General features: G+C 47.0%; 1 protein-coding gene across 1 annotated transcript in view; it reads left to right on the forward strand.

Annotated features, from left to right (window-relative positions):
* Positions 1-13,185, forward strand: part of LOC119170067 (P protein-like) — a 269,389-nt gene that overhangs the window by 184,611 nt on the left and 71,593 nt on the right. Inside the window, exon 9 of the mRNA XM_075880449.1 lies at positions 1,231-1,690. Coding sequence (XP_075736564.1) covers positions 1,231-1,690 — 460 coding nt within the window. The remainder of the gene's footprint in view (positions 1-1,230; positions 1,691-13,185) is intronic.

The raw sequence follows: 13,185 nt of genomic DNA on the forward strand, positions 1-13,185 counted from the left end.
ATGACACATACAAACATGATCATCACGCCATGCGTGTCATGTAAAAACATGACTACATGCCACACTCATGATGCGCTCGTGGCCGTTTCGCTAGCTTTACATATGCCATATTTGGTATTACGTGACGACAATGGATGACGAGGGTATGTGACTGGTGCAAACATGATAATCATGAGATGCGTGTCATGTGAGAACATGACTACATGCCACAGTGAAGGCGCCAATACATTTCGACGTGACGTGGTGCGCGTGCTCACCAGCGTTCGCTTCGTCGGGTCACGCCGGCGTTGCCACGCATGCGCGTTTGAGCGCGTCCAACGTCCTTCCATCACAAAGAGAGGGAGACGCAGTGTTATCTGTGTAACGCATCGGTGCGAAATGCAGCATGTCGCATTTCGCGCCGGTTGCCGTCGGGCCGCGCCGACGGACATTGGTCGCGCCGGTCGCGCCTGGTGTCAGACTATAGAATGCTCGCGTTTTGGTAACGTGGCGTCACTGTGCACAGCGTGCGCGCGCGTCAACGCTACATTGGAGTATATTGGGCCCTTCATGATGCGCTCGCGGCCGTTTTGCTAGCTCCACATGTACCAAATTCGGTGTTATGTGACGTCAATAGATGATGAAATATATGACTGGTGCAATAGATGACGAAATATATGACGAAGGTAAACGACACATCCAAACATGATAATCATGACACGGAAATCATGTACGGCATCATTTACCTCCACCTCGTAACGTTGTGCTGATTTTAAAGTGACATATCAACATTTTTCATTCGTGCTTCGCATATCATTGATTCCCACTGTACGTGGGATCTGCCAATGTTTTTCTTGCTCAATAATTTTTCCTAATAACTGATGTTCTCTCGATCGCGGGCTTGTCGGGGATGACCCGATTCCAATATGGCAATCTGACATTTTATCGAGGTCATTGTTGTGTGTAGCAGCTCAAGTATTGCGCTGGTAATGAATGAATTAATGAATTAATGAGTTGGATTGGATTGGATTGGATTGAATGGGATGGGATAGGATGGACGAACGAATGGATGGATGAAAAATTCGAGCGCGTGCCCAGTGGCTTTCCAGGACGACCCTTCCTTTTCTCCCTTGATTAAACGTTATCTTCTTCTACACTTCCCCACCTCCGAAGAGGGCGAGTGTCTTTATATCTTCTCGTTCAATTTACTAGTTCGAAGTTTCAAATGTACGATCGCTGGAACGCACGCAGGCTGGATCGCTATCCTGGGCGCTCTGCTTCTCCTGGTCCTTGCCGACCTGGACGACCTGGAATCGGTGATGGCTCGCGTCGAGTGGACCACGCTGGTGTTCTTCGCCGCGCTTTTCGTGGTGATGGAGGCGCTAGGCGAGTTGCAGCTCATCTACTTCATCGGCCAGCGCACGCAGGAGTGGATCGGCGCGCTGCAGCCGCAGTCGCAGCGGCCCGTGGCCATCCTCATCGTCATATGGGTGTCGGCGCTCGCTTCGTCGCTCATGGACAACATCCCTTTCACCACGGCCATGGTCAAGGTAGTGACGGGCCTGTCGGAAGGACCATCTCTCGTGTACGCGCTCGCGTGGGGAGCCTGCTTGGGCGGCAACGGCACGCTCATTGGCGCCTCGGCCAACGTGGTCTGCGCAGGAGTCGCCGAGCAACACGGCCACCGGTTCACCTTCTTCGACTTCTTCAGGTTGGTTTATGCAGATGCCGCGCGCTGTTATAACTACAGAAACTTACGGCGTCCCTTCTGTATTTGCCCAAGACAACTTCAAGTCGAAATCCGTCTCGATGTATTGATCCTCCTACGCCGCAATCCGAAAGCTTTCTGCACTTAACGTGCTTTTGCCTCCGTGATCGGCTCTCCTTTCACCAGGCGGTGACGTCATGTGAGCTCATGATGACGTCAATGGTGGCGATATCACGGGATCATGGTTTTACTTCACTCGGGTATTACGCCACCAACGCTCAATTTTCAAATTTCATGAGGCATCTAAGCCGTTCGCATTAAAGTAATTTACTTGGTTTTACATCCCAAAACTACGATATGGTCACGCCGTAGTAGAGGGCTCTGGAAATGTCGACCATCTGGTGCTCTTTAACGTGCTTCTAAATCTCAGCACATGGCACTCGAACACTTTGCCTCCACACAAATGCGGCCGAGCTAGGATTCCGCAACTATCGTGCCAGCAGTCGAGCGCCATAGCAAGTAGGCCATCGTGGCCGGTGCACGCAACTAGAAAACCTTGAAGGTTGTAGTGAGATCACTTGAATGTGACGAGGTACTCGGCTGCTGACCCGCAGGTCGCGGGTTCGAATCCCGGCTGCGGCGGCTGCATTTCCGATGGAGGCGGAAATGAAGGAGGCCCGTGTGCTCAGATTTGGGTGCACGTTAAAGAACCCCAGGTGGTCTAAATTTCCGGAGCCCTCCACTACAGCGTCTCTCATAATCATATGGTGGTTTTGGGACGTTAAACCCCACATATCAATCAATCACTTGAATGTGACGTAACACTTTCTGGTTATTTATTGCGTGAAGTGAGAAATTTATACCGGCTTGAACCGGCCACATGAGCGTATACAGGCAACTGGTGGTCACTTATGGTGACGGAATAGATGTCGAAGATTGGGAACGGCAGCCGAGCATGGATGGAAGCGAGTTAAATGGAGCGACGAAATTAAGATGCTCGCAAGGATGAACTAGAACCCGCCTGCACAAGTCATGCTAACCTGGAGATCATTGGCAGAGGCGTTCGTCCCACAGTGAACACTCGAAGATGCTACCTTTTAAATACTATTAAACTCACTAACTCACTCACTCACTCACTGAGACGCAGCATAATGTGTAACCTTCTGGAACGCGTGCTTGCGTAATATGTAGTACGTGTGGGATTGAAACTCTGTTATATAAAAGAGTAATTTCATACGTCATCAATTCATGGATTAGTGTACTATATGTAATTCACGAGCAGCACACAGGCCCCCTTCGGTTTTTTAAAAGCTTCTCGAGAAAAAGAGCAAGGATGTAGGACGTGAATGAGTAGAAATTTCGCAAGAATCGAGTGTTCTTCGTTTTACAACTCGACAGCTGACGCTCCCTGCCATTCGGTCCGCCACGATTAAGAAACAATGTTTTCATTTTCTGTCCAACTGTGACATCAGAGCTGCTCACGGTTGTGGAACAGAAATACCTGTTAAATCTAACGCTTCGAAGAAACTTGCGTAAATGAAACTGCACAAGTTTACCTATATGATCGTATACAAGTCATCTCTTTTATTTATTTTTTGCATGCCAGTTCACAGCGAATTTTAAGGTTATAAAAATGCTCCGAGGCTATAAAGAGTTCAGTTAAACATGCGAAATTTACCTGGCTAAAAGAAATGCAGGCATTCAAAAGATACGACGAAAGAAAAGGATGTTTTAGTACGTTATATCAAGATTACGTGTTTTGTTAAAATGTTTTGATTACAATGCAGGTATGCTGTCAATGCTCTAATATTAGGTCACAAGTATGGAGAAGATATTTAGGTCAGAACAACACCTGGTCGAGACAGCCGCGACGATATGGGTATCTTATCCCGTAACGAAGGGGGATGACTGACAAGAATGTTTTGTCAGCCATCTACTGTTGTCCCGACCAGAAAGTGCTTTATTAGCATTTTGCACGCATACATTTAGTTTTTACATAGCACAGCTTGTTGAGCGCATGAATCTTTTTTTTTAAAGCTCTCGTAGTCTCGCTCAATTGCGAATGCGCTTCGCCATGCGTAGTGGGAGAAAAAAAAAAGCCACATGCACAAGTACTTTTCTAACCTATACTGATAAGCATTGCTCGCCGCGGTGTTGTAGCACTTACAGTGTTCGGCTGCTGACCCGAAAGCCATGGACTCGGTTATGGCTGCGTCGGGTGCGTTTCTATCCGGGAGAAATAAGTGGTTTCGATGGAGGCGAAGTTCTGGATACCCGCGTACTTTGCGATGTCGATCCGTGTTAAAGGAAACCACATCCCCATTGAAAATCCTGGGTTGGTGGATGCTGGAATTGTTGGTGGATATGGTGGAAAGAATAGTGGACATGATGGAAATGTTAGCGGATACGGTGGAAACTGCAGTGGGCACAATGGCTGATGACGGCGAAAGTGGAAAAAAATGATGGCAGATGGTGGTGGTGGTGATGGCGAGCCAATGGTGGTGACGGTGGAAATTGCCGGCTGATGACGGATACGGTCAAACTTTAACGCATTCCTCCACTACGGCGTGCCCCATAATCACAGTTATGAAGCGTGAAACCCCAGATGTTATTCTTCATAACTGATAAGCATTGCAGTAATGGTGTGCGTCGTTTTTTTTTTCGCGGTCTCGTTCTTTGTTTCCGAGCAGAAGGGTCTTGTTTCCGACCAGAAATTTTATCACTCCGCCTCTTCTTTACCTAATGTGGGAGAACGAAGTATGGGGAGGGGTTGGAGTTAGAGGCTCGGAAACTTAGTAAAAAGATGGAGCTGGGCCGTCAGCAATCGATTTGTGCTAAACGCAGGATACGCATGACAGCAGCGCATTGCTATCCAGAAACGGGTGAAAGGGGGTTAATTTGCTCACCGAAATGTTTGCTTGTTTACGGACGGAGGGACACATAAAAACGCGCACAAAAAGGTGTCTTATCCCCTTTCCGCAATCCTAAAATTATCTCGGGCACACCACTGCTGCTTGTGCAGCAGCCATTCCCTTTGTTCTTCCTTTTGTTCCTATTCTTATTGATTTGGTTCCCCTGCGTAGCCTGGCAAGCAAACAAGCGACGCTTCGATACTCTTTCTTTATTATGTTCTCGAATACAGAAGCGTGTGCCGTTACCGCTGTATAGTTATCTTATTTATTAACAAGAAAGTGTTTTATGCCGGGGTTCCAAAAAACTTTCATCACGTATTTCTGTCACGGAAGTACGTCAGCAAAATAAACGCGACCAGACGGCAAACAAAAAAAAATGGCCCCGTATCTGCATTTTTCACTGCAAATGTCGTCGAAAGACGATAGTCTTGCGTCTGGAGAGAGTGAACAAAACGTTTATTTGATGTTCTCCGCAAAAAAATTGGTGAATTGTATTCTGGAGGCGCTGCCTTAGAGTGTCTCGATTCGTGCAGCGAAGGCGAACGAGCGCGTCGAGGCACGTTAAACACGAGCGCTATCTGGCAGTTATTTCCGATAACGAAGGAAGGCGTGCGTGCTCGTATTGGAGGTGATAAGGTGTAGAACTCAAAGAGGCGGGCAGGAGCACCACCATGTCGTCTTAGCAAAGCGTTGGAAACATTTGCCTTTTCGTGCAAGCGTTGCATGGTCAGCGCAGCGTGATAAACGCTATGATCTTTGGAATTACTTGTGTATGCCTTTTCTAGTATAAAGACATACATTGAAAATATTGACGTGTTGTTATGCGATGCATTATCATCGAGCGGTGCTATATTATCGAGCGGTGCTATATCAGCCAAACAGCAATAGACATTCTACTATTCAATATATCTAATAAAGCAATACAATGTGATGGAAACATAAAAGTATGCATAATAGAGAAGGAAGTCACAAAGTTCAAACTCTCAGGGAAACCCTCTGTTGGAACAAGTATAAATAACGGAAAATGAAGATTGACAACTAAGAAACTATTTCGATATGACAAACTAGCACATAAGTAAATACTTGTCAATGGATATACATACATGGTGAGCATACACACACATACATGAATACAAATATATTCGTACCAATGCGCATATAAATGCACAAATATAATCAGGTGGTTAGTAGAAATTGTTTTAGATGACGCCTGAAATATTGTAACGAAGTGCTTGATTTAATGATTGATGGAAGTGAATTCCGAGACGAAATTGCAGAAAACAACGCTGTCTCTTTACCGTAGTTATCGTTTACTTTTGGAAGTAGAAGGTTGCTATTTTCAGAAAACCATGTTATTATTAATGGGAAGATGCGTTAGGGGATGTCTGTCAGTGGGAATGTTACCTGTTTAGTTCTAAACACAAAGTTCGTGTCGAAAACTGGAGTTGATAGGTTGAATTTCGAGAGTGATAAAGAGGGGTGCAGCTGATGCTGCGTATGAACTATGAGTGATGATACGGATTGCTCTTTTCTGAAGCTGTCATATATCAATGCACTATAACCAACAAACTATATACTTCTTTGAAAACACGTTTCCATTTTTTGTTATATTGCTTCTTATGACGAAGGGATCAGCCATGTTTTTATTTTACCCTCAGGGTACAGCGCACATTTCGGAGAGATACCGTGGTTTAGTATTAAAGAAAAACGAGGAGCACGGAGCACATTTCATACAAATATAAAAAATGATAGAGGCGCAAATATTAATAATTTCATCGACTTACAAAAACCTACCTGCAATAAAGCAAAAGGTGAACAGTAATTTTACTTTTTATCAGGTGATGAAGGCAACCTGCAATATAGATCAGTTATTGAGCAAAACATAAATGAGGCAATTGGGTTATTATCGTTTTGAGAATATCCTAAAAGTTGAATGAAGCCAGTCATACTTGTTAACAACGCAGGCGGAGAATTCTATTTATTACAAGTTCTTGGGAGATATGACTGGTCGCAAGTGACTGTGTTGCAACGAGGGACTGTGAATTTTTGTTAATGACTCTTCGGCGAAGACGAACGAAGGCTGCTGGTTGTAATAATCAAGAATGAAGCTTTATAGTATGATAAAAGTATGTCAAAGAAATACTTGTATATTTCTTTCACGTGTATAATCTATATGTATGTATAAAACATATGTATATATAGTTATTATGTGACTATATGTCGAACAAGAACCTCTTTGTAAAGGCGCATACTCGCGAAACATTCATGTGTACTTCCTTTGACGACCTTGCCACGGGCGCAACGTTGAACAAAAAATGGCAGCATATCCACGGAGTGAATGATGGGGAGTGGGGCGAAACATTCGTCCGTCCATTCGTTCTTGCTTCCGTCCGTTCCTGCGTACGTCTGTGTAACCGTCCATGCGTCCATCCACCCGTCCGTGCGTACGTCTGTTCGTGCGTCCGTCCCTGCGTTCGTCCATGCATCCGCGCCTGCGTCCGTTCATGCATCCATCCATGCATCTGTCTGTGTGTCCGTTCGTCCATCTATTCAGCACTCCCAGTACCACCATCTCGCATCTTTTCATCATATATTCTCCATATAGAAGCACCGCCATCCAGCGGACATTTCAAGTACTAAACGGGAGGTGGCACATGCACACTTTCTTGCGGCTGGCGCTTCGGGTTTACTTCCCACCTTTAACCACCTCGAGTTCATGGTATATACTAGTTCACTGTATTCATGGCTATGCGGCCCAACGCTCGCTAAACCTTTCTAAAACCAAGGAGGTTACACCCAGCTAGTATAACGTAGCAACCCTTTCTTGTCAGATCGTGCTCAATGTACATGCCAATAGCTGCTAATGGGAATTGCCGCGTGCGCGTTACCTAAAGGCCGAATGCTCATGTCTCTCATTCCACTTTAGCAGCCATTAACATGTGCATTGAGCACTATCTTTTATTGTTCAACAACGCACAGAAGAAATCTCTCACCGGAACCACCTTGGAGGTCAAAATCGTAAGGACCGCTATTTCGGGTATGTGCCACTGGTGGTTACGTACTACGAGGGACGCACAAGCCATGCCATAAGGAGCTTCGCCCCTAAAAAATAACAGTAAATATTCATTTTTCGTAAGTTCATCACTTCAATTCCACAGTTATACATACACGGATATGTATCACACGTATCCAAAATGTGTGATACATAAGAATGCACTCTTGTTTGCTAAAGAATGCATGCTCGTTTGCTAAAGCCCGAAGCGTTGCGTCGGATAGTAGCGTTCATGCCTGCGCGTGTGATATGAGCGCAAGAATTCCTCACGACGCTGATGCGGTGCCGTATTTTTGCACACTCTGAGCGCGGAGCCGCTGCACGGAGGCGCGCTACCACATTCCTGAGGAAACTCGCAAAAATTAAAACCCTATTTACGCATTCCGCGTGCGTCGATGCCGACAGTTTAATCCTCCTTTCCCTTTTAACATTCCACATATACGAGCATCGACGTCATTTATTTATCGCATGTTGTTGTTGATATATATATATATATATATATATATATATATATATATATATATATATATATATATATATATATATATATATATATATATATATATATATATATATGCTCAAGTAAATGGAATGAACGAATGAAAAACAATGCCTTATTGCCAATACTTATTATGAATATTGTCAGGACACCAAAAACAATCAAGTGGAAATTTCTAGCGACGAAAGAAAGTTTCTACTGTGTGAAGGCAAAAAGCAACAAGCATCGTTTTCTGCTTGCCCGCTTCACTTCATCTATATATATATATATATATATATATATATATATATATATATATATATATATATATATATATATATATATATATATATATATATATATATATATTGTAATGAATCTGAATAACGGACGCTCTGCTACTACTGAAGAAGACGATGATGATCGGTGGCAGTAGTAGTAGCTCACGCACGCCGCTCGACGGTAGCCATACTTGCCTCTCAAAGCACCTTTCGCCAAGCTGCGTTGGAAGCTTCCGCGACGTACAACACCTAAATTTTGATATATATAGCTATTGTAGTGAAGAGGAATGCCCACTACTGCAGCGACATCGACACGTTGGCGCGAGCTAAGGCAGCCTGGTTGCTGCTGCGACGCTGCCCGTTTACTCGGCCTGCTCTTGCTGCGTCTGTACCGACGCTGCTACCGCTTTTGACCTTGCATTTACATTATATTTTGGTGGAGAGTGCTGCGGTCTTCCCCAGTCCTGGAACTGCGTAGCCGAAAGCTGCCGTCTGTCATGCCTGACGACGCTGTCTTCACACCCCCCGGGCTTCGCCACCCAGGGGCTGTCCCGATGCCCAGCTCTTGCGTTAACCCGACATCTTCAGCGAAACAGACGAGAAAGACGTTGGGGATTGGCTGGAATCCTACAAACGAGCCAACGCTACCAACAAATAGGATGATGCCATGAAACTGGGTACCGTGATGTTTTATTTAATGGATGTCGCCAAGCTTTAGTACAGAAACCACGAGACTAACATTCCTACTTGGACGACCTTCAAGACCTGCGTCACAGCTGTTTTTAGATGCCCTTGGGTACGCAAACTTTGCGCCGAACAACGGCTATGAAGCCGGTCCCAACAAACTGGTGAGACATTCACCGGCTACATCGAGGACATCCTCGACCTCTGCTGGTGCTTTGACCCAACGAGGCTGGAAACTGACAAGGTACGACACATTATGAAAGGCATTTCCGACGACGCCTTTCAAATGCTCCTCTCGAAAAACCCTGCCACTGTCTCGGAGCTCATCGAGCTATGTCAGAGTTTCGACGAGCTCCGACGACAGTGTCTTCTCACGCGACGTCCTAACGTCCCGTATGACACCCTTTCAAGCTTGACAACCACCTCTGACCCTCACTCGCTGCTATCGCAGATCAAGGGGTTTTTTAGTGCTGAGGTCGCTCGTCAGCTGTCACTGCTATCAACAGCCGGCCGACCACCATCACATCTGCCAGCAAACATTCGTGAGGTCATCCAGGAGCAAGTTTGCGTGGCACTGCCACCTGCCCGCATCAGCCCCTGTGGCTTGTGCCGAGGTGAAAGCACTTCTAAGCTATGCTGAGGTTGCCGGAAGGACACTTTTTCAGACTTTTAGGTCACTACCATCAGCCATGCCCTCTCCTTGGTTTGCTCAGCCAAGGCCCCTCATGAGTAGTGGACAATGGCGTACACCCGACAGTCGGTCGATATGCTTTGCCTGTGGGTTGCCTGGCCGCATAGCGCGATACTGCCATCGGCGTGTCCCTGCCTATCACCAGAACTACCACCAGAGCTTCGAACTTGTCCCTTATGTGCCACCACGCCTTTCGTTCGCAGGCTCTCAGCATCCTGACCAGATGTCATCGTACGCCGACCACTACCCTCTTGTTAACCGTCGCTCGCCATCACCTCGACGCCGCTTGCCATCACCGATGCGTCGACGTCCCTCATCGCCAGAGCGGGAAAACTAATTGCCGCAGTTCCAGAGGCAGGAACTGCGACATCCGCGAAAATACCAAGGCCTCCCTCTTCACTGACGAATGTACTGGACGTATATGTGGACCGCGTCGCTGCACTCGCTCTTTTCGACACTGGTGCCGCAGTTTCAGTGATCAATGCCAGACTCTGCCGCTTGCTTAAAAAAGTTATGACGCCACTAGCAAGTATATCACTTCGTACAGCAAGCGCAGAGCACGTCACGCCGGCCGCTGCCTGTACTGCTCGCATTGCGATTGACGGCCTTATCTATGTCGTTGAATTATTAGTGCTAGATTCTTGCTCCCATGACCTCATTTTGGGCTGGGACTTTCTCTCCGCTAATAAGGCCGTCATCGACTGCTCGCGCGCTGAGGTGGCATTTGAAGTGTTTAGCGACGCTACTTTACATGACGCTGTTGAAACCAGGAACAAGCTATCTGTTGCTGAAGACGTTATCATACCGCCGCACTCTTTTGCCCTTGCCATGGTGCCTTGCAGCGCGCTCGCCGAGTCAAGCGCCCTTTTAAGGCCATCTGCCGTTTTCGTTCGTCGCAAGTGCTTGCCGCTACCTTATGCCCTTTTGGAACTTCATGACGGTGTCAGCAGACTGCTCATCTCAAATCTGCTGTCATGTCCTGTAACACTACTTCGGGGCGAGTGCGTCGGGCGTGTTTACAGTCTCGACCCTTCTGCAATTATTGACATGCCGACTGGTTCTTTCGCCGAACACGAAGTCGCTGGATTGACCTGTGCCTCTTCGCCGCAGACTACTAGACCTGACATACTGAGCAGCTCCATCGCCGACACGTGAACCGTTTCGCAACGTGCTCAGCTTCTACGACTCCTGAACAAGTTCCGTTCTTCCTTTGACTGCCAGCATAGTCCCCTCGGCCGCACATCAGCTGTGTGTCACCGCATCGACACGGGCACCAATGCACCACTGCGTCAAAGACCCTATCGCGAGTCCGCGACAGAGCGCCAGGTTATCGGTGACCAAGTGGCTGAAATGCTAAATCGTGGCTTCATCCAGCCTTCGAATAGCCCCAGGGCATCTCCAGTCGTTCTCGTTAAGAAGAAGGACAGGTCAATTCGCTTCTGTGTTGACTACCGTCGTCTTAACGGAATAACTCGAAAGGACATTTACCTTTTACCAAGAATTGACGATGCCCTTGACAGCCTCCAAGGAGCAGAGTTATTCTCTTCTATTGACTTACGGAGCGGCTACTGGCAAGTCCCTATGGCGCCTGAAGATCAGCCTAAAAAGGCCTTTGTCACACCTGATGGCCTTTACGAATTCGATGTCATGCCTTTCGGTATTTACAACGCGCCCGCAACATTCGAGCGGATGATGGACAATCTTTTACGTGGCCTGAAGTGGAAACATGCCTGTGCTACTTAGATGACGTGGCTATACTTTCGCCAGATTTTCCCATGCATCTCCGCAGGCTAGATGAAGTAATGCACTGCCTAACTGACGCCAGCCTTCAGCTCAACCTGAAGCAATGCCGCTTCGGCGCAAGTCAGCTCACCATCCTCGGCCTTGTTGTCTCTAAAGAGGGTATTCTTCCTGACACCGTCAAGCTTCATACAGTTGCAGAGTTCCCTAAACCTTCATCTGTGAAGGATCTGCGCAGCTTCCTTGGCCTCTGCTCGTATTTCCGCCACTTTATTCGGAATTTTGCGATGATCACCGCCCCCTTGACTGAACTTTTATGGAATGACCCGAAAAGTTACGGTTGGTCACCCGCCTGTGATGATGCCTTCAAAAAGTTGCGCCACCTGTTAACCTCACCACCAATCTTGCGTCACTTCGACCCGACTGCGCCGATTGAGGTACACACCGATGCAAGCGGTGTTGAACTCGGCGCCGTGCTCGCGCAGCGCAAATCTGGATTCCAGTAATACGTGATCGCATACGCAAGCCGTACCCTCACCAAAGCGGAGAAGAATTATTCTGTAATAGAGAAGGAGTGTCTGGCAATCATTTTGGCTCAAGACAAATTTATACCGTACCTATATGGTAACCTTTTGACGTAGTCACTGGTCACCACGCACTTTGTTGGTTATCCACGTTGAAGGACCCCTCCGGCTGTTTAGCTCGCTGGGCTTTGCGGTTGCAAGAGTTTGACATGCGTATTGTCTACAAGTCTGGCCGACGTCACACTGATGCCGATGCCCTATCGCATTCACCTGTATCATCAGAAAGCTGTGCCTGTCTTTCGGCCGTGGACGAAACGGTTGCGTTTCCAGCAAACTGCGACATGGCGTCTGGGCAACGTAAGGATGACTAGATCAACGCTCTTCGGCGATTCCTTTCAGACCCGTTGACTTCTCCATATTCTCGGACATTGCGCCGTCAAGTGGTTCACTTTGAGATCCGCGATGACCTCCTTTATTGCAGGAATTACAAGTCTGATGGTCGAAAGTGGTTACTGGTCATACCTCGCCATCTTCGGGCTCCAATACGTTCAGCTTTCCACGCTGACCCTCAGTGTGCACATGCGGGCATCTTCAAAACATACGCTTGCCTTTCCTCCCGGTTTTATTGGCGAGGCATGTACACCTTTTTGCGCAAGTACATTCAGTCACCCTCTAGCTCCTAGAGGGTGACTGAATGGGTGACTGAGGAGAGGGTGACTGAGGAGCTAGAGGGTGTTAAATGGGATATAATAGGGCTCAGTGAGGTTAGGAGGACAGATGAGGCCTATACGGTGCTACAGAATGGGCACGTCCTTTGCTACAGGGGCTTGGCAGACAGAAGAGAACTGGGAGTGGGGTTCCTAATTCACAGAAACATGGCTGGCAACATAGAGGAATACTATAGCATTAATGAAAGAGTGGTAGGTATTGTAATTAAACTGAATAAAAGATACAAGATGAAGGTAGTACAGGCTTACGCGCCTACATCCAGCCATGATGACGCTTCAGTTGAAAGCTTCTATGAAGACGTGGAATCGGCAATGAGTAAGGTAAAAACACAGTATACTATAGTGATGGGCGACTTTAATGCAAAGGTAGGGAAGAAGCAGGCTGGAGACCAGGCAGTAGGAGATTAT

This window comes from Rhipicephalus microplus, chromosome 2 (assembly GCF_043290135.1).
Source record: "Rhipicephalus microplus isolate Deutch F79 chromosome 2, USDA_Rmic, whole genome shotgun sequence".
In the NCBI taxonomy this organism is placed as follows: Eukaryota; Metazoa; Arthropoda; class Arachnida; order Ixodida; family Ixodidae; genus Rhipicephalus; species Rhipicephalus microplus.